This window comes from Aethalodelphis obliquidens, unplaced genomic scaffold (genome assembly GCF_003676395.1).
Source record: "Aethalodelphis obliquidens isolate GAN/ISIS:26980383/991018 unplaced genomic scaffold, ASM367639v1 scaffold3, whole genome shotgun sequence".
In the NCBI taxonomy this organism is placed as follows: Eukaryota; Metazoa; Chordata; class Mammalia; order Artiodactyla; family Delphinidae; genus Aethalodelphis; species Aethalodelphis obliquidens.
The window spans coordinates 68,180,342-68,201,528 of record NW_020837947.1 but is presented as its reverse complement, the minus strand read 5'-3'; the positions used below and the strand labels follow the sequence as shown (position 1 = coordinate 68,201,528).

The 21,187-nt window shown below is 39.4% G+C and overlaps 1 protein-coding gene across 2 annotated transcripts in view; it reads left to right on the top strand.

The window, feature by feature from the left end:
- ZNF292 (zinc finger protein 292) overlaps positions 1 to 13,107 on the top strand; it is an 87,996-nt gene extending 74,889 nt beyond the window's left edge. For both annotated transcript variants that reach the window (XM_027091087.1, XM_027091097.1), the window contains one exon: positions 3,548 to 13,107. In XM_027091087.1, the coding sequence (XP_026946888.1) occupies positions 3,548 to 10,693 (7,146 nt within the window). In that variant the 3' untranslated portion in view covers positions 10,694 to 13,107. The remainder of the gene's footprint in view (positions 1 to 3,547) is intronic.
- Positions 13,108 to 21,187: the final 8,080 nt, after the last annotated feature.

Below are 21,187 nucleotides of genomic sequence, written 5' to 3'. Positions count from 1 at the left end.
TTGCCCAGCTGCTCACATATTACCTAAAATAATTGTTTCCTTCTTAAACTCTATTTGAGATTTGCAAAGGAAATGGAGCAGATAGCTTGGTTCATCATTTTATTTATGCTTTTTCCTAGACCCCTGAAGTCCGAGTGTTGAAAAATATAGCCCTGCCCTTAAGGATCTCATATCTGTTGATGGAGACACACTAACAGTTGCAGTGTAATATGGGTCTTTCAAATATAGAGGGATATCAAGACTCCTGAGAGGGAGAGCACATTGCTGAGCATAGTGCCTGGTGTAAAGTAGGTGCTGATTGAATAAAAGAAGAGGGCCCTCTAACCCACTGGTCTGTTTAGACTCTCAAACAGTGATGGCCAAACAAAGCTGGAGAGGGAGAGTGTTCCTAGTAACAGAAAAAGAATGAAAGGTAGTGTAAAGAAAATACTGTTTTCTCCTCTATTCACTACTCACTGAATACTTCCTGATGACCAAGTGTGTGGAGATTTTTTCCATACCAGGTAATCCTCTGATTCTCCAGACCCCAGCTGGGTGTCGTACAATTTAACTCAATTCTGACACTGTTCACCTAGAGATAGCATAGAATCCGTAGGTTAAGGGCTCAGTCTTATAAGACTGCCCTCCTCCCCCAACATCGGCTACCAGTCTTGAATCCAGGGTGTCACCTGTGCTTCTGACCAACTGGCTATAAATCAGAGGTTTCCACAACTTTCTGGTCAGATTTCATTAATTTACTAGAGTGGCTCACAAGAACTCAGGAAGACAGTTTACCAGCTAGATTACTGGTGTATTTTGAAAGGATTCAACTCAGGAAAAGCCAGATGGTAGAGATGTACAGGGCAAGGTATGGGGGAGAGAGTGAGCTACTCTCCCCCACCTCTACTTGTTCACAAACCCAGAAGCTCCCTGAACCGAGTTCTTTTTTGTTTGTTTGTTTGTTTTTGTTTTGTTTTGTTTTTTGCGGTACGCGGGCCTGTCACTGTTGTGGCCTTTCCCGTTGCGGAGCGCAGGCTTAGCAGCCATGGCTCACGGTCCCAGCTGCTCCGCAGCATGTGGGATCTTCCCGGACCGGGGCGCGAACCCGCATCCCCTGCATTGGCAGGCGGACTCTCAACCACTGCGCCACCAGGGTAGCCTCTGCACCGACTTCTTTATGGGCTTTTATGGAGGCTTCTTTGGCCAATGGTAATAGATTCAGCCTCCATCCTCTCTCTCCTCCTTGGAGGGAGGGGAGGGGGACTGAAAGTTTCAACCCTCTGATCACAGGTTGGTTCCCCTGACAGCCCCCAGCCTGTGGTTATCTAGGGGCTTTCAGAAATCATCTCATTAATAAACTCCAGTGTGATCGAAAAGGCCTTATTATAAATAACCAAAAAACACTCATTTCACCTATTTCAAAAGCTGGGAACAAAAGATGCCCCAATAGCTGTTATTACTTAGGAAATTACAAAGGTTTTAGGAGCCATGTGGGAACTGGGGGGGGGAAGACCAAAATATATATTTCTTAGCAGTATATTACAATATCACAAGTTGTATCAAGACATGAGAGAATGGCGTAGTTGGGGAACTACAGTTCACATTGCCTGGAGTGTAGGCTGTTTGGATAGGGAAAAGATAAAACATGAGGCTAGACCAGATGAGGCATAGGTCAGACTGTGAGGGCCCTTTTGTATTCATTCCATGCTAAGCAGTTTATATTTAATTCTGAAAGACATGGGTAATAACCATTTAAGAATTTTAAAGCAGGGTAAGCCATGATGCTGTGGGTGGATAGGGAAGGGCTGAATGGGATGTTAATGGGGAAGGAATATCAGCATGTAAGCCTTGGGTAGCTTTGGGTCAAGGATACTGGGCAGCCAGAGGAAAGGAATAGAAAAGGGAGACACCAAAGATAAAACCTTGCATTTTTCAGAAGATTGCCTGCTGTGTGCCAGTGCTAGAGAGGGGGATGAGTCTCTATTCCTTCTCTGAATGGATCTCACTTAGGTTTCTGCTCCTGTGACTCATAAATTCAAGCTGGTGCTATCAGTACTTTTATTAACTGATATTATTAAGTAGGCTTTTATGGGCTAATTACTTGTTTAATCACATTGTACTTATGGGAAATTGTGAATTCAAACTCAACTCTTAAAAAAAACAGTTGTTACATAACCAGTTTATGATCTGAATATTACCTATAAACTTAATTTTCAATCAGACACACACAAAGATGAAAACTCAGAAGAATAAAAATTTTGACATAGTTTGTTTTGTTAGCCTTGTTTCTTAAGGTTTCAAATGTATTTATAACATTAAGATGGCCGTTAGCATCTCAGCCTCTTTCACTCACTTTCCTTTTGGCCCACAAATCTAAGCTTCTGTTTTAGTAAAATATTTTATTTCCTTCTTAACCTGTAAAAATACAGATCCTCTCAGCTTTCTTGGACCTTTTTTGACTTTCTTGCCCTTTGATCTTATGTCACACATATTTCATTCCCATGAATGTGACCACATCTTGTGACTGGCTTATTTTTCATATATTTGTTCTCTTTTAGCCTTGTAAAACCCATTTTTATCTCTTCATTACATGTATCTTTCACATGAGTCTTACCTTTATTACTGCTATATTATAATAATAGTTCAAGATGCTAATTCAAAAGGAAAAAAGTTTATTGTGTCTCCTGCTACTCCTAATTCTTAAGATGGTCCAGGAACTTCCCTGGTGGTCCAGTGGCTAAGACTTCGCCTTCCAGTGCAGGGGGCGTGGGTTCGATCCCTGGTCAGGGAGCTAAGATCCCACATGCCTCACAGCCAAAAAACCAAAACACAAAACAGAAGAAATATTGTAACAAATTCAATAAAGACTTTAAAAATGGTCCACATCAAAAATAATCTTAAAAAAAAAAAAAAAGATGGTTCAGCCATAAGGTAGCTGATTTGGCATTCAAATTTATGATAGAACTAGAATTCCCAATATTAAAGAACAGATAACTTTATTCTCTTAAATGTGAAAATCTCCTTTCATTACTAACGAGTTAGGAATTATGGGGACATTCTCAGTTTTGTAATTGGACTAAGGGGTTTGTTTCAGAAGGATTGTAAATATAAACTTAGGAAATGAAATTTGTGATAAAGTTAATGACATTTATTGATCACTTAATGTGTGCCAGACATGATACTAAACTATACCAACTACTTTAGATACACAATATCTATTAATGCTCACAGCAGTTTCATGAAGTTTGTGTTGTTTTCATCTCTCTTTTATATTGTGATATGAAAGGTCAGAGAAGTTAAATAATGTCCAAGTTTGCCTAGCCGTTAGATGATTTTATACTCATGTCTTAGCTCCCAACGTTTATGCTTTTTCTGCTATTCTCTACAGCTCATTACACACATAGACACACACACACACACACAGCTACAATGCTTTGGAAGGGGGTATCTGCATATATTGGCTATTGCAAAATTTGAGAAAAGCAAACATCAGTTTTAAAATTACTAAATTCACAAATCTGTTGATGAGTGTAAATTAAGATAACATTTCTTACTTGCTTTTTCACAGACTGAAGGGGCTGGACTTGCCACTTGTATAGAACTATGTGTAAAAGCTCTTCGCCTGGAATCTACAGAAAATACTGAAGTGAAAATATCTATTTGCAAGACCATTTCATGCTTGTTGCCTGATGATCTGGAAGTTAAACGTGCTTGTCAACTGAGTGAATTTCTTATTGAGCCTACAGTAGATGCATATTATGCTGTGGAAATGTTGTATAACCAACCAGACCAGAAATATGATGAAGAGAATCTTCCAATACCAAATTCTCTACGCTGTGAGCTCTTACTTGTATTGAAAACTCAGTGGCCCTTTGATCCAGAATTCTGGGATTGGAAAACCTTAAAACGACAATGTCTCGCATTAATGGGAGAAGAAGCATCCATTGTGTCTTCAATAGATGAACTAAATGACAGTGAGGTTTATGAGAAAGTAGCAGACTATCAGGAAGAGAGTAAAGAAACTTCCATGAATGGTGGAATTGGTGCTAATTCTGGCCTTCTTAGAGACATTTGTGATGAAAAGCAGAAAAAGAGAGAGATAAAACAATTAAGAGAGAGGGGATTTATATCTGCTAGGTTCAGGAACTGGCAAGCCTACATGCAGTATTGTGTGCTATGTGACAAAGAATTCCTTGGTCATCGAATAGTACGACATGCTCAAAAACATTACAAAGATGGGATTTACAGTTGCCCCATATGTGCAAAGAACTTTAATTCTAAAGAAACTTTTGTCCCTCATGTCACATTGCATGTTAAACAATCTAGTAAAGAGAGACTAGCAGCTATGAAACCATTAAGGAGGTTGGGAAGGCCTCCTAAGATCACAACTACCAACGAGAATCAGAAGACTAATGCTGTGGCCAAGCAGGAACAGCGGCCTATCAAGAAGAATAGTCTCTACTCAACAGACTTCATAGTGTTTAATGATAATGATGGTTCAGATGATGAAACTGATGACAAAGACAAATCTTATGAGCCAGAGGTGATCCCAGTCCAGAAGCCAGTACCTGTTAATGAATTCAATTGCCCTGTAACTTTTTGTAAAAAGGGCTTTAAGTACTTTAAAAATTTAATTGCTCATGTAAAGGGACATAAGGATAATGAAGATGCCAAGCGCTTTCTTGAAATGCAAAGCAAAAAAGTTATTTGCCAGTACTGTAGACGGCATTTTGTAAGTGTTACTCATCTCAATGATCACTTACAAATGCACTGTGGCAGTAAACCATATATCTGTATACAAATGAAATGTAAGGCTGGTTTTAATAGTTACGCAGAGCTCTTAACCCACCGAAAGGAACATCAAGTCTTTAGAGCAAAGTGCATGTTTCCTAAATGTGGCAGAATTTTTTCAGAAGCTTATTTACTATATGATCATGAAGCACAACATTATAATACCTATACTTGTAAGTTCACAGGTTGTGGTAAAGTTTATCGTTCTCAGAGTGAACTAGAAAAGCATCTGGATGATCACAGTACTCCTGAAAAAGTGCTGCCTCCTGAAGACCAACTTAATTCTTCTGGAGATTCTGTTCAGCCTTCCAGAGTGAATCAGAACGCAGAAGGGAACACTAAGAAAGAAGGATCTGTGCTTCCTTCAGAAAATAACATGGAAAACACCTTCCCAGCAGATCGAAGTGGTGCTTGGGATAAAAGCAAGGCAGAATCACCTGTGACCAAACAAGACCAGATTTCTGCTTCAGAGCTCAAGCAAGCTGATGGACCACTGCCAAATGGTTTGGAAAACCCTGCCCCTGTTCCTCTGCTTCAGGCCAGTGAGGTAGCTGTGTCCATTAAGGTATCCCTCAATCAGGGGATCGAGGATAACTTTGGAAAGCAAGAAAACTCAGCTGTGCAAGGTACTGGTGAATCACTGGTCACAAACTTACATACACCAGTTGAAGATCCTTGTAATGATTTGTGTCATACAGGTTTCCAAGAGAGAAAAGAACAGGCTTGTTTTAATGAAGCCCAGATTACTCAGAATTCTTTAGTAGATTCAGAAGCCCTCAAAATAGATGACCTTACTCCACAAAACTTAGAAAGACAAGTGAACAACCTGATGACCTTTTCTGTGCAAAATCAGGCAGGATTTCAAAACAGTTTACCAACTGCCAAGTTTGAATGTGGAGGTAATGTTAAAACATCGCCCAATCTTTATAATTTACCTCTGAAGACATTAGAAAGTATCACATTTGTTCCACCACAGCCCAACCTCAGTAATTCTTTAGGAACTCCATCAGTGCCTCCAAAAGCACCAGTTCAGAAATTCAGTTGCCAGGTTGAGGGATGTACTCGAACCTATAACTCTTCACAGAGTATTGGGAAACACATGAAGACAGCACACCCCGACCAGTATGCAGCATTCAAAATGCAACGCAAAAGCAAAAGGGGTCAGAAAGCTAACAACTTAAATACACCAAATAATGGAAAGTTTGTTTATTTTTTGCCATCACAGGTGAGCAGCTCTAATAATGCATTTTTTACACCACAGACCAAAGCCAATGGGAATCCTACTTGTTCTAATCAGTTGCAGCATGTCTCACCTTCCATTTTCCCAGCTCATTTAGCAAATGTGTCAGCTCCACTCTTGCCCTCAGTGGAAAGTGTCATAAATCCAAATATACCGTCTCAGGATAAAAATGAACAAGGTGGTGGTATGTTATGTTCCCAGATGGAAAATTTATCTAGTACTACCTTGCCAGCACAAATGGAAGATCTAACCAAAACAGTTCTGCCTTTGAATATCGACAGTGGCTCAGATCCTTTCCTTCCGTTACCTGCAGAAAGTAGTTCAATGTCTCTCTTCCCTTCACCAGCAGATAGTGGGACTAATTCTGTTTTTTCCCAGCTGGAAAATAATACAAATCATTTTTCCTCACAGATCGAAGGGAACACTAATTCCTCTTTTCTAAAGGGAGGTAATGGTGAGAATGCCATTTTTCCTTCACAAGTCAATGTTGGAAATGACTTCAGTGGCACCAGTGCCCAACAGTCTGCACTGGAAAAAGTGAAAAAAGACCGTGGGCAGGGCCCAAATGGGAAGGAAAGAAAACCCAAGCACAACAAAAGGGCTAAGTGGCCGGCAATTATCAGAGACGGGAAATTTATCTGCAGCAGGTGTTACAGGGCTTTCACTAACCCCAGATCTCTGGGTGGACACTTGTCTAAGCGATCTTACTGTAAACCACTGGATGGGGCAGAAATTGCTCAAGAACTTCTGCAGAGTAACGGGCAGCCTTCTCTTCTTGCCAGCATGATTCTCTCCACAAATGCAGTAAACTCGCAGCAGCCGCAGCAGTCTACCTTCAGTCCAGGAGCATGTTTTAAAGATCCATCATTCCTGCAACTTCTTGCTGCTGAAAATCGCTCCTCAGCATTTTTACCAAATACATTTCCTCGGAGTGGTGTGACTAACTTTAATACAAGTGTTAGTCAAGAGGGAAGCGAAATTATTAAACAGGCTTTGGAAACTGCCGGCATTCCCAGTACATTTGAGGGTGCCGACGTGCTCTCTCATGTCCCCCCAGGTTGTGTCTCAGACCCAGCACCAGTAAATGCAACAGTGATGCCAAATCCACCTGTGCCACCCCTGCTGCAGACTGTATGCCATGCAAACTCCCTGCTGACAGACCAGAATAGGACACCAAACTCCAAAACTTCCTCCATTGAGGAATGCAACAGTTTGCCTGTTTTTCCAGCAAATGACTTACTACTGAAGACTGTTGAAAATGGTCTGTGCTCTAGTTCATTCCCTAATTCTAGTGGGCCATCACAAAATTTTATCAGTAACAGTTCACGAGTTTCCGTTATAAGTGGTCCTCAGAACACAAGGTCTAGTCATTTAAATAAAAAGGGAAACAGTGCTTCTAAGAGAAGAAAGAAAGTTGCTCCTCCACTAATTGCCCCTAATGCTCCCCAAAACTTGGTAACAAGTGACTTAACGGCAATGGGACTTATAGCAAAGAGGATTGAGATACCAACTACTAACCTTCATTCAACTGTAATTCCTAATTGTGAACCTCAGGGTTTGGTGGAAAATCTAACACAGAAATTAAATAATGTTGACAATCAGTTGTTTATAACTGATGTGAAAGAAAACTTTAAAACCAGTCTTGAGTCCCATACAGTGTTAGCTCCCTTAACATTAAAAACTGAAAATGGTGATTCCCAAATGATGGCTTTGAATTCATGCACACCTTCAATAAATTCTGATTTGCAGATTTCTGAAGACAATGTTATACAAAACTTTGAAAAGACTCTTGAAATTATTAAAAGTGCTATGAATTCTCAAATACTTGAGGTAAAAAGTGGATCTCAGGGTATTGGTGAAACATCACAGAATGCTCAAATAAATTATAACATTCAGCTTCCTTCAGTAAACACTGTACAAAATAACAAATTATCCGATTCTTCTCAGTTTTCCTCCTTCATAGGTGTCATGCCAACAAAAAGTAACATTCCTCAGCCTGAAATATTACATAAGGAGGATCAAGTACAGGAGATTTTAGAAGGCTTACAGAAATTAAAATTAGAAAACGACCTGTCCTCTCCAGCACCCCAGTGTGTACTGATAAATACGTCAGTGACACTGACTCCCACTCCTGTTAAACCAATTCCAAATGTCACACTTGTTCAGCCAGTTTCTGAAATGATAAGCAACATTCAGTTTAATGACAGAGTTAATAAACCCTTTGTGTGTCAAAACCAAGGCTGTAATTACAGTGCTATGACAAAAGATGCACTGTTTAAGCACTACGGTAAAATTCATCAGTACACTCCAGAGATGATTCTTGAAATTAAGAAGAATCAGTTGAAATTTGCTCCATTTAAATGTGTAGTACCTACATGTACAAAGACATTTACAAGAAATTCGAATCTCCGGGCACACTGTCAGTTGGTACATCATTTTACAACAGAAGAAATGGTAAAGTTAAAAATAAAAAGACCTTATGGAAGAAAATCTCAGAGTGAAAATTCGTCAGCCCCACGAATTACACAAGTAAAAAGACAGCTAGCTATGACAGAGGAAAATAAAAGGGAATTCCAGCCTGCTTTAGAATTGGGTACAATGAAGGAAAATACCCTCAGTAATATAGCAGTGATCCCAGAAAAACAACTTCTAGAAAAAAAAAGTCCTGATAAAACAGAAAGTTGTTCACAAGTGATGACCGTTACTTCAGAACAATGTAATACAAATTCTCTCACAAATGTACAAACCAAAGGACGGAAAGTTAGGAGACATAAAAAAGAAAAGGAGGAGAGAAAACGCAAGAAGCCAGTTTCTCAGTCTCTTGAGTTTCCCACAAGATACAGTCCCTACAGACCTTATCGATGTGTTCATCAGGGTTGCTTTGCTGCCTTTACAATACAGCAAAACTTAATTCTGCATTACCAGGCTGTACACAAATCAGATCTACCTGCATTTTCTGCAGAGGTTGAAGAGGAAAGCGAAGCTGGTAAAGACAGTGAAGAAATTGAAACTAAACAGACTGTGAAAGAATTTCGATGTCAGGTGAGTGACTGCTCTCGAATTTTCCAAGCAATTACTGGCCTAATACAACACTACATGAAACTTCATGAGATGTCTCCTGAGGAAATTGAAAGTATGACTGCTTCGGTGGATGTTGGGAAATTTCCATGTGATCAGTCAGAGTGTAAATCTTCATTTACCACATATTTGAACTATGTTGTTCATCTTGAGGCAGATCATGGAATTGGGGCAAGGGGAAGTAAAACTGAGGAAGATGGCATATACAAGTGTGACTGTGAAGGCTGTGACCGAATATATGCGACCCGGTCCAATCTCCTCCGACACATTTTTAATAAGCATAATGACAAACATAAAGCTCATCTGATTCGGCCAAGAAGATTAACACCTGGTCAGGAAAACATATCAAGCAAGGCAAACCAGGAAAAGACAAAGTCTAAACACCGGGGGACAAAATACAGATCTGGAAGGGAAGGAACCAAAATGCCTAAGACCAAACGAAAGAAAAAAAATAATTTGGAAAACAAGACTGCAAAGATTGTGCAGATTGAAGAAAATAAGCCTTATTCTCTGAAACGTGGGAAGCATGTATATTCTATAAAGGCTAGAAATGATGCCTTATCTGAGTGTACGAGCAGATTTGTCACCCAGTATCCATGTATGATAAAGGGGTGTACATCAGTCGTTACAAGCGAAAGCAATATAATTAGACATTATAAATGCCATAAATTATCTAAGGCATTTACATCACAACACCGCAATCTTCTCATTGTCTTCAAACGGTGTTGCAACTCACAATTAAAGGAAACTTCTGAGCAAGAAGTTGAAAAGAGTGATGTGAAAGATTCTGACACGGGTATATCAGAGAGCAGTGATAACTCAAGAACAACTGTAGTTCCACAGAAGGAAGTTGAAAAAAATGAAAAAGATGAAGTGGATGAGCTAACAGAATTATTTATTACCAAATTAATAAATGAAGACAACACAAGTGTGGAGACCCAAGCTCAGACCTCTTCAAATGTTAGTAAAGACTTTCAGGAAGATAACCCCTGCCAGTCAGAAAAACAAAAAGCAAGTAATTTGAAGAGAGTTAATAAAGAAAAAAATGTCTCCCAAAATAAAAAGAGGAAAGTTGAAAAAGCCGAACCAGCACCGGCAGTTGAGTTCAGTAGTATGCACAAGGAAGAAGAAACCGCTGTTGCAATACAAACCACTGAGGAGCATCCTGCCTCTTTTGACTGGAGCTCATTTAAACCAATGGGATTTGAAGTATCATTTCTGAAGTTTCTTGAGGAGTCTGCAGTGAAGCAGAAGAAAAATACTGACAAAGACCATCCAAATAGTGGGAATAAAAAAGGATCCCATTCAAATGCAAGAAAAAATGTTGACAAGACTGCTGTGACTAGTGGAAATCATATATGTTCTTGTAAAGAAAGTGAAACCTTTGTACAGTTTGCCAATCCATCACAGCTTCAGTGCAGTGATAATGTAAAAATTGTTATAGACAAGACTCTTAAAAATTGCACTGAGCTTGTCTTAAAGCAACTTCAGGAAATGAAACCTACCGTCAGTCTGAAAAAACTTGAAGTGCATTCAAATGATCCAGATATGTCTGTTACGAAAGAAATCAGTATGGGCAAAGCCACGGGGAGAGGGCAGAACTGATAACTCATGTGCTATTAATTATTTACAGTTTTATTTTAAATAGGAAGCCATCAAGCATGCTAGAATTGTGTAACCTTTTTGTTTTTCTTTTGTTGTTGCTGACATGAATTAACCTGGCCAAAAGATAAAAAAAGAAAAGGAAAAAAAATGAACATGACATTTGTCATGTAAAACTTTTTTTTATCCCTATGGGACTTGAGGAACAGAATCAATATTTCAGTTACTGTAAATAGTCGAGCTAAACCTCAAATTTCTATCAGCCAGTTGCCCTTTCCATGAACTAAACTGAATTATCTGTGTGATTGATATGTTTCACCGGGTCACTGCTCATGTGTAACAGTACTCTGTAGATACCTTTTTTGTATATATTTATTATTGTAAATCATTTGCTGCCACCAGCAGTGTGTAAGTCTAAACTATTAAATGACACATTTATATTTGGAATTTTAATTTTTAACTAAGTGATCAAGTTTTTAAAACTGTTCTTTTATTGTTTTAAATTAAGAATTTTTTTAACTAAAACTAGAAACTCTGCCATAGTTCATTGATTTTTACATAAAACATTTATTTACAAGACTATCTCAAAAAATTACTTTTCACAAAGTAGGCACGTTATATCAACACCTTGCTCTGCTTTGTAAATTTACCCTCCAGGATTTTTTGGGTGGTACTCATGTGAAATTAAAGCAGATTCTTTAGCAATTTCCTATAGCTGCAGTTTTCTTTTCAGTGCTTCTAATTGGATATAGTTACTATGATTCCATGAAATATAATGGAAATGTGAATAAAGAATTTACTACATCAAAGATTTTAAACATTTGGTATTTAAAAAAAAAATGCTTTGTGAATGTGATAGAAACTAGTAGTGTGGAGCAGTGTAAATATTTGAGGTGGTGATTTGTGAAGTAGCCCAGTATTGCCTTAAATAAAATCACATTTCATTTCTTGTTTTATACATGTGATCTTATAAAGGTTTTTGGGTTTTATTTGTTCGTTTTTTTTCCCCCATTTTCTGAGATTTATAGATTGGTGTATAGCTTTAAACTGTATAAACTTTTGTGGAAAGATTTTTTTAAACATTTTTATAAATCTAAAAATTGGTATCATCAAAGTGAGCCCATCTTGTGTTTATAAAATGCAAGAGTCCTTAAACATTTATAATTACATAGATGAAACACTTTCTATAAGGAAGTTGGATGTTTTGAGTTTACTGTTTATAGATGTTAGATTGTACAGATTTGTCTGTATTTTCCCACCATATCTAATGATACTTTTTTCATTAGGTTGGTCTTCCAGAGCAGTATTAGTTGTTACAATTGATTATTTTGGTTATTCAGTATATAGTTAGCTCTTATAGATTAGCTTTATTCACCATATTTATACTGTGGATTTACGGCCAGAGATAGAGGTTATTTCAGGAGAGTTTATTACCTTCCTTTGAATTCCAATTAAAATCAGTACTGGAAACAAAAGAAAACATCCTTTCAAATTTACTTTTGTTTCTGTTTGCCATAAATAGTAGCATTGATTTTTGACTTTGTTATAAACCAGTTGCGTTCACAATATTATTAGCCTGAGATATTGATGATATTGTGATATGAAAATGTGTATATTCCCTGTGCAACATCAGACTTGCAGGAAAAATGAAGCACTTAACATTAACTGAAATTGCTGGTACTCTGAATAAATAAGCATGGTCAAGGAGTGAATTATTTTGGAAAATATTTTTTTAAGTTTTATTATTAAAGTATTATAGTTTTATTTTTAGGGCCGAATGGGTTATATTGAATAGTTGGTTTCACCTCCTTAAGGTTTATTACCAATATGCATAAAACTTGACACATTAAAATCCCTATCCTTTGGTAAGCCCACTGTTATTTATTAAAATAAAAGTTGTTCTTATGGGTGATTAATACATGTTTTTTTCTAAATTAATAATAACTTTGAGTCATTTTAATATTAAATTTTTGTTAACAACTGAATGTTTCCGTACAGTTTTCTTAGAAGTTGACCTAGATCTTAAAAGGTAGGCATTTGGCAAACTGCCCTGTATAGTACAGCAGTAAGTAGGTTTATTTCTGATGAATGTAGTGATGAGCCTGTTAAGGGAAAATGCCAGTGTACTGGGGCTTTTCTTTTGCTCATTAGCTTAAGAAAATTAACCACTAGAACTTCTGTAATTGTTCTCCTACATGTTGGGGGTGGGGTGGGGCGGGCAGTTTGCCAACATTGAGTTAATTTTTTTTATATTCCAGGTACTGTATGCTAAAAGTAATTATGGAATAGTGGGCTTTTTAGCATGGAACAGAAAAATCAAATTATGGTATAAAATAATGAATTTATAGAACAACAGCATGTTGGTAAAATTTGATACAGAATGTAATGCCTAAGTATTAAAAAAGTATCAAAAAGTATATATTTTTCATGGTATAATTTTCCTCAATCTCTTGTCTTTGAGATATTTTCTTCCTACAGTGTAAAGTTGCCTAAGTTTTCATCATTTGAAAAATGGATTTTTTTCCCTCTTCTAAACTCAGAGAATTTGACTCTTACAGATCAGAACATGTTATTCAGAATACATCATTAAGTGAAATGTAACAGTTTGAGAAATTTTCAGCAATGTTAAATTCAGCATAATTAATTATTTTAAATGGCTGGACAGAGTTTTACAAAGGCAAATTTTGATTATCAGGTAAGCAAACAGTTGCTATAGTTATTAAGATAAAAGTACATGAAAGCTAGAGACATCGAGAGAATGCTCTGTTTTTCAGGGAAAAAGAGGTAGGTGGTTATGAGTGTTTCTAGGAAGATGGGTCTTGAAAGATCAATCAGTGGTCGGCGGCTGCTCAGAGGGGAAAGGGGAATTCTAGGCAGGAGATAGGAAGCGGCATAGTGCGTTTGCAGTATTGCAGGTGGTCTGTGTGGAAAGATAGGGAGTTGGAGAAGCTGAAGCTGAGGAGGCTGATGGGCCAGGTCGTGAAGGTTCTTGTTTGCCACATTTAGTCTTTATCGTGTTTTGTTTTTCAAGTGGTTACTGAATGCATTTCAGTTGAACCGTTTGATCAGGTACCGATTTTAGAAAGATAATTGGCACTGTATAGAGGATAGGTTGGATATGTTGGAGGTTAAGAGCAGGGAGACTTGAAGTAGTCCATGAAAAAATTGATGGGCGCCAGAAAAAAGAATGTTACTGGAGTTGAGAAAGAGACTAATGAATGTGAGAGGTGTCAAGAAGTGGAGCAGTAAGGCAGCCTTTTTCAAAATGTTTAGTGTAGTGTGCTAGCAGTGGGTGGGAAGGTGATGGCAGTGATGAAAGCCGTTTTCTAAACTGCGTGCTGTAGCTCCCCTTAACGAATCCAGTGTACATCCGCATATTGAAGACTGAGAGGTTCTGCTGTACAGAAAAGATGTTAACTGTTAAAGTGGGAATTTTTCAGACTTAAATGACCGTGAACATTAAAAAAAATTTTTTTTAATGTTAATACTTAGGTATATCCCACTAAGTTAGTGATTTAAGGAACATGTTTTGGGAAACAGCCATCTAAGATGTCATTCATTCAGCCAGGGCTCGTAATCAGCAGGTGTGCACCAGTGCACCTGTACCAGCTGTTTACACGTGGTGATTATTCTGATTGGTCAGTTTATCCATTGCAATTGGATTGATTCCCTTGCTGTATTGGTTGTTAATGTTTCATCACCCTACATCCAAATAATATTTATTGAACATAAAGTACACTTTGATTAAAATCCAGTCTCTTTACTCAAAGTCCCTGCCAACCTCTCCAGACATTCTTATGCTACTTCCCTTTTCCAGATGCTTCCATCTCCTGGAGCACATACTAAGCTTCCCCCAAACCACCACCACTTCAAGGGCTTTACACATATTTACTCCTGTGTCTGGAATGCTTATTCCTCTATTTGTATAGTAAAGCTTAAATGTCACCTCATCAGAGAGCCACCCGGATCACTCTGTAATGAAGTGTCACATGTTCATTCTCCATACCAGTGTTTTTAATTTTTATATTTGTCACTTACTATCTATGCCGCCCAACACTACCACTCGGTGAACAAAATTTGTTTTATTTCCTGATGAACTTGCTCATTAGAGGTGCCTCTCATTTCAGTGATCGCTCCATAAATGGGGGCCCTACGCTTTGACATAATCGAAACCTGTATCACTTCCAAATCTGGAATTCAGATTCCCTTTCTCCAACCACAATCTTTCTCCAGCTCATCTGCTCGAGATATCTCCATTAAAAAATATTTCTACCTCATCACGAATAACAGTTAACGCTACCACTTGCTCACTATTCATCAGTTCACTCCCTGCCCTCAACTTGTCTGGCTTAGAGACTAGATCCCACTTTGCAAATATCCTCAGACCATACCCCTGCACCTCCCTTCATGTCGTGATCTGGAAAAATCGCAGTTTTCTGTCTACTCTTGAGCAGTTAAATAGGAGAAAATTGTTACAACAGGCAGGTTTATAATCTCAAAACTTAAATAGGCTCAAAACTTAAATAGGCTCAAAACTGGCAATTTTTCTGCAGTTTTATTGTAACAACTTGTTTCCACAAACTTAAATGATTTATGTACTCTTTTTTTTTTCTTTTTTCTGCTGAGAAAATACAAAAATTTGACAGGAACTTTCTCAAATTTCATCACTAAGTTTACAAATCCATCTATATCTGCACTCTCTTCTACTTGTCAAAAGCCCTCCTCACCTTCTCAGAAACCTTGAATTAACTACTCTTGTTTCATCAATCTTTCTTTTCCTAGATCCTTTCCAACAGCTCATATGAGTCCCTAATAGCTACTGTTCTTGAAAGAAAAGGGGGAGAGTGGTCATTTGATCCCATCCAACTATAACCCCTTTTATTTAGTTCCCATCATAACTAATCTGAGTTGCCTCCATTTTTCATTTACTACCACTTTGTGTGTCCCTACAGCTTTGCTGAAAGTGCTTTCATCAGGATCACCAGTCTCTTCCATGCTGTCATACCTGTAGGTTCTTTTTCTGCCCTCATTTACTGCCTCAGGAGCATTCAGTAGGGTTGAGGACTTCCCCTTTGAAGTATTCTCCCTTGGTTTTCTTGGCATCTTCTCTTGGCTTTCTCCTTATCCTTACAGCAGCGGTTTCTGGCTGCTGCATCACTGACTCCAATCCTAGTTCCTCTTCCAGGACCTGGACCTTTGGCTCCTTGTGTGACTCTACACTCTCTTTGGATGGTGTCCATTCTGTGGAGCTTAGTATTATCAGTGTACCTGTCACACGTAAACACATAACCCTAGGACCAAACTTTTTATAGTTCCAGGCTTTCATGTTCAGCTGCCTACCTCATAGTTAGGCATATCACGTCATATCAAAGTCATTTTCCCCACCCCGCCTTCAACCTGTTCCTTTCCCAGTACTCTGTCTGAAGTCACTACCTAGGTTTCTCAAGTTAGGTTCTCTAGCCCCATGGCCAGTTAGTTACTCCATTACAGCACTCAACTTCCTTGATAGCATTCATCTTGAGTTGTAATGGCTTTTATTCTGCCGTGCTTAAATCTCACGCCGCCACCACCACTGCCGCAAAACCAACCTATAGGTTGCACAAGGGCAGAAATCTTTCTGGTTAGATCACCTACTGCTTTATGCCAAGCACCTAGTCCAGTACCTTAAACATCATATGTACTTAGCAGTAGTAAAATTTTATTGAATGCTTAAATGGAAGTTGAAGAAAACTTGAGTCAAACTCTCATGAAGCTCAGAAGTACACAATTACTATCATTACTAGTTCTAGGGGTACTGTAAGAATATATAATAGCATGAGAATATGATACTGCATGGTCTGTAGTGAGGGGAAGCAGTTAATGAAGACTTCACTAAAGAAGGAGGTATTGGAGGAAGCAAGGCAGAGGAAGCTCCAGGCTAAAGGGAAACTGAAAAACTGGTAGGAATAACTTTTAAGGAAATGGTAAAAAAAAAAAAAAAAAAAACACCAAAAAACAAAAAACTGATAGCGTTTGAAGTAAGCAAGGACCACATCACACTGTGTCTTAGACCTAATTGTATTGGACTTATCTTGGGGTCACATTTGGGTTTCAAGCAAAAGAGTAAGATTCTTACATCTGCAGTTTTGTGGGTTTTTTAAAATCTATTTTTGGGCAGAGGCTACTCTTCGTTGTGGTGTGTGGGCTTCTCATTGTGGTGACTTCTCGTTGCAGAGCATAGGTTCTAGGCACGCAGGCATCAGTAGTTGTGTGTGGGCTCTAGGGCGTGCGGGCTTCAGTAGCTGTGGCACACGGGCTCAGTAGTTGTGGCGTGCGGTCTCCAGAGCACAGGCTCAGTAGTTGTGGTGCACGGGCTTAGTTGCTCCGCGGCACGTGGGATCCTCCCGGACCAGGGATCGAACCCATGTCCCCTGCATTGGCAGGCGGGTTCTTAACCACTGTGCCACCAGGGAAGCCCCACATTTTCAGTTTTAAAAGTTCACTCTGGTGAGAGCATTCCAGTGGGGAATTCAAGTAGACCAGTTAAGAAGGCTGTCCAAGTCATCCAGGGGAGAGAGGATACTGTTGGTGTGGAGTGGTGATGGCTGAAGGAGAAAGGTGGATGGACTGGAGAGACCAAAAATATTTGAGAGGACTTGATCATTATGAGTTATGGGAAAGGAAGAGGAGGGGAGAAGTAGAGAAGATTTCCAGGGTTTTGCCTTGAATAAGTAGTTGAAGAAATACCATATGTTCAGGTAGGTGAGACGGGAAGAGGAGCCGTTTTGTGGTGAATGGGTGAATGGCTATAGGAAAAAGTGCATAGAAAGGGCTCAGGGCTGAACTCTGAGGGACTCAGTATTTAAAAGTAGATTAGGGGGCTTCCCTGGTGGCGCAGTGGTTGAGAGTCCGCCTGCAGATGCAGGGGACACGGGTTCGTGCCCCGGTCCGGGAGGATCCCACATGCCGCGGAGTGGCTGGGTCCGTGAGCCATGGCCACTGAGCCTGTGCGTCCGGTGCCTGTGCTCCGCAACGGGAGAGGCCACAACAGTGAGAGGCCTGCGTACTGCAAAAAAAAAAAAATTAAAATAAAAGTAGATTAAGTGATTGGAAAAATCATGAGACATAGGATGGAAAGCATCCTCTGGCTTTAGTGGTAAGAAAGTAATTAGTGACCTTGGCAATTACGTAGTTTGAATGGAAGCCAGTTTTGAGGGATGTAGAGAGCAAGTGTACACGCCTATTTTTGGAAAGTTGGTTGTGAAAGAGAAGATAGAATGGTAGCTGGAGAGTGTTATGGATTCCAACTAGTTTTTACAAATGGAGCATATTTTAAGTACCAGTGAGGAGGATTTGGTAGACAGGGGTTCAGATGTGAGAAATAGATTATCATAAAATTCTTTACTTTCTGGCTTGGGTAATTGTGAATGATGATGCTGTTTACCAAGACAACATACAGGCGTACCTCAGATACTATGGGTTAAGTTCCAGACCACCGCAATAAAGCAAATATCGCAATAAATTGAGTCACACAAACTTTTTGGTTTCCCAGTGTGTATAAAAGTTATGTCTACACTCTACTGTAATCCGTTAAGTATGCAGTAGCATCACGTCTGAAAAACAATGTGCACACTTTAAAAATGCTTTGTTGCGGCGGCAGTGGGATGAATTGGGAGAATGACTGACACACATATACTGCTGTGTATAAAACAGACAGCCAGTGAGAACCTGCCGTAGAGCACAGGGAACTCGGTGCTCTGTGGTGACCTAAACGGGAAGGGAATCCAAAAAAGGGGATATGTGTATGCGTATAACTGATTCACTTTGCTCTACACAGCAGAAATTAACACATTACTCAAAAACAGCTATACTCAAAAAAAATAATTTAAAAAGATGCTTTATTGTTAAAAAACGCTAACCATCATCTGAGCCTTCAGCTAGTTGTAATCTTTTGGCAGGAATAACATCAAAGATCACTGATCACAGACCACCATAACAAATAGAATAATAATAAGTTTGAGATGCTGCAAGAATTACAAATGTGGCAAAGACGTGAAGTGAGCAAATGCTATTGGAAAAATGGCCCCGATAGACTTGCTTGACACAGGGTTGCGACAAACCTTCAGTTTGTAAAAAACGCAGTATTTGTGAAGTTCAGTAAAGCAAAGAGCAATAAAACAGGTATGTCTGTAGAAGGAACATAGCATTGAAGGAAAGGCTAATATTGAGTTTGAGGTTCTTGTAGGTCATTAAGGCAGAGAGGTATAGTGATCAGTTCTTCATAGGGGTCTGAAACAGCTCTGTCCCTTGAGGACAAGCATCCTGTCTTTGTCTTCTATCTCCTGAGCATTTAGCCCATAATCTGAGGTATAGTAAGCACCTGATACATTTTGCTGGAATTGAAAGAAGCAGCAAGCACGTAGGGGAAAAAAATACGTCACCACAGGGAGAACCCTGAGGAACACCAATACTTAGTGGACACTCAGTGGGCAGAAGAAAAAGTAGCAGAGAAGACTTGGGAAGGAAGTGTTAGGTGACAGCCAGGAAAGGAGGTAGGGTATGGAGAATTATGGAAGCCAGAGAGAAAATGGGGAAGGAAACTAGTCAGGAGCTGACCTTATTGGAAGGCCTTTAAGGTAAAGTCGAATATTTATGAATTCTGGGGAGGTACCCGTTAAAGAGGCAGAAGCTGACATAGAGTAGTAGATGGAACCTGGTCTCAAGAACAGGTGGAGGTATTAGCATTACCAAATAGAAAGGACATCTCTTAGACTAAGTCTGTTAAGTAGGAATGTTGAGTTCCTAGGAAACAACATTCTTGCTCCAGAGGAAGCCTTGGAAAAGTAGGAAATCATTTAAATGTTAAAGTTTGAAGTGAAGAATGAGAGAAGGGGCCAAATATAAAAGGATTATTGATCAGCATTCAAGGCCCAGCTGAGTTAGGAGAGCATAATCTTGTAGTAGCACTGTCTGCATGGTTATGTAATATTTCCAGTAGTGTTCCTCAGCTTGAACAGTGGAGGAAGAAGGAAGAGGTTGCATAGTCCCAGGAGGAGTATTATTACATCAATGAATTGAGCCTGGTTAGGGTAGGAAACAAAGCCAAGAGGACAGAAGAAAATGGAGTGGTCTGGCTTCCCTGGCGGCGCAGTGGTTAAGAATCCGCCTGCCATTGCAGGGGACAAGGGTTCGAGCCCTGGCCCGGGGAGATCCCACATGCCGCGGAGCAACTAAGTCCGTGCGCCACAGCTACTGAGCCTGCGCTGTAGAGCCCGCGAGCCACAACTACTGAGCCCGTGCGCCTAGAGCCCGTGCGCCTAGAGCCCGTGCTCCGCAACAAGAGAAGCCACCCAGTGAGAAACCCACCCACCACAACAAAGAGTAGCCTCCGCTCGCCACAACTAGAGAAAAGTCCATGCACAGCAACAAAGACCCAACGCAGCCAAAAATAAGAATAAATTTTTGAAAAAAGAAAAAAAGGAAAATGGAGTGGTCAAGGGACTGAAGGTTTTTTTTTTTTTTTTTTTTGAGGGGGGTTAGAAGATTCAGTATTATTTTTATACAATTTTTAAATTTTGGTGTATAGTTGATTACCAGTGTGTTTCAGGTGTACAGCAAAGTGATTCAGTTATACATGTATCTATTTTTCAAATTCATCTCCCAATTATTACAGATTATTGAGCAGAGTTCCCTGTGCTGTACAGTAGGTCCTTGTTATCTACTTTAAATGTAGCAGAGTGTACATGTCAATCCCAAACTCCCAATCTATCCCTCCCCCCAACCCTTCCCCCTGGTAACCATAAATTCTCTAAGTCTGTGAGTCTGTTTTTGTTTTGTAAATAAGTTCATTTGTATCATTTTTTTTCAGATTCCGCAGGAGGTCTTAATGGTGCCAAATATAGTAGGCATAAGGCCAAGAATTAGGTATGAAAGACTGGAGCATTGCAATTTAAGATTTTAGGAGTAATGTAACACAGTGTCTGGAAATGGCCAGAGAACTATATTTCTGAAGTAGAATGTAGATGAAGGCTGATAGAGTTGAGAAATTGAAACAGCTTTTGGTCTAATTTATTGGATGGACTGTACACCGAAGATGCCGTTAGTAGGAAGTGGTGTAAGAAGACTGAGTCCAGTGCTGAAGTCCTAAATTAAGAGATTCAGTGGAGAGCGTGCTTCCAGACTACATGGTACACGTAAGGAGTTTTGGAAAGTAGCTTCTTCATGGTATCCTCTTGGCCCAAAAGTCTTGGGAGATCCAGGTTAAGTTAAGATAAAGTTGCAGAATATAAAGATGAGCTTTGAATTCTTTCTTCAAGACCAAGTGTACAGTCTAGCAGGAACCTGCTCTATCTAGCTTTCCCAGGCCTAAGTCCCGTGTGTCAGATCTGCTAGTAATAGTGAAACAGTTAATATTATTTGACTTTTACTACGTGCCAGGCACCGTGCTAGGAACTTTCCTTGTACTTCCATTTCTTCTTTCACCAACTCTAAGAGTTCGGTGCTCATCCTCATTTTAAG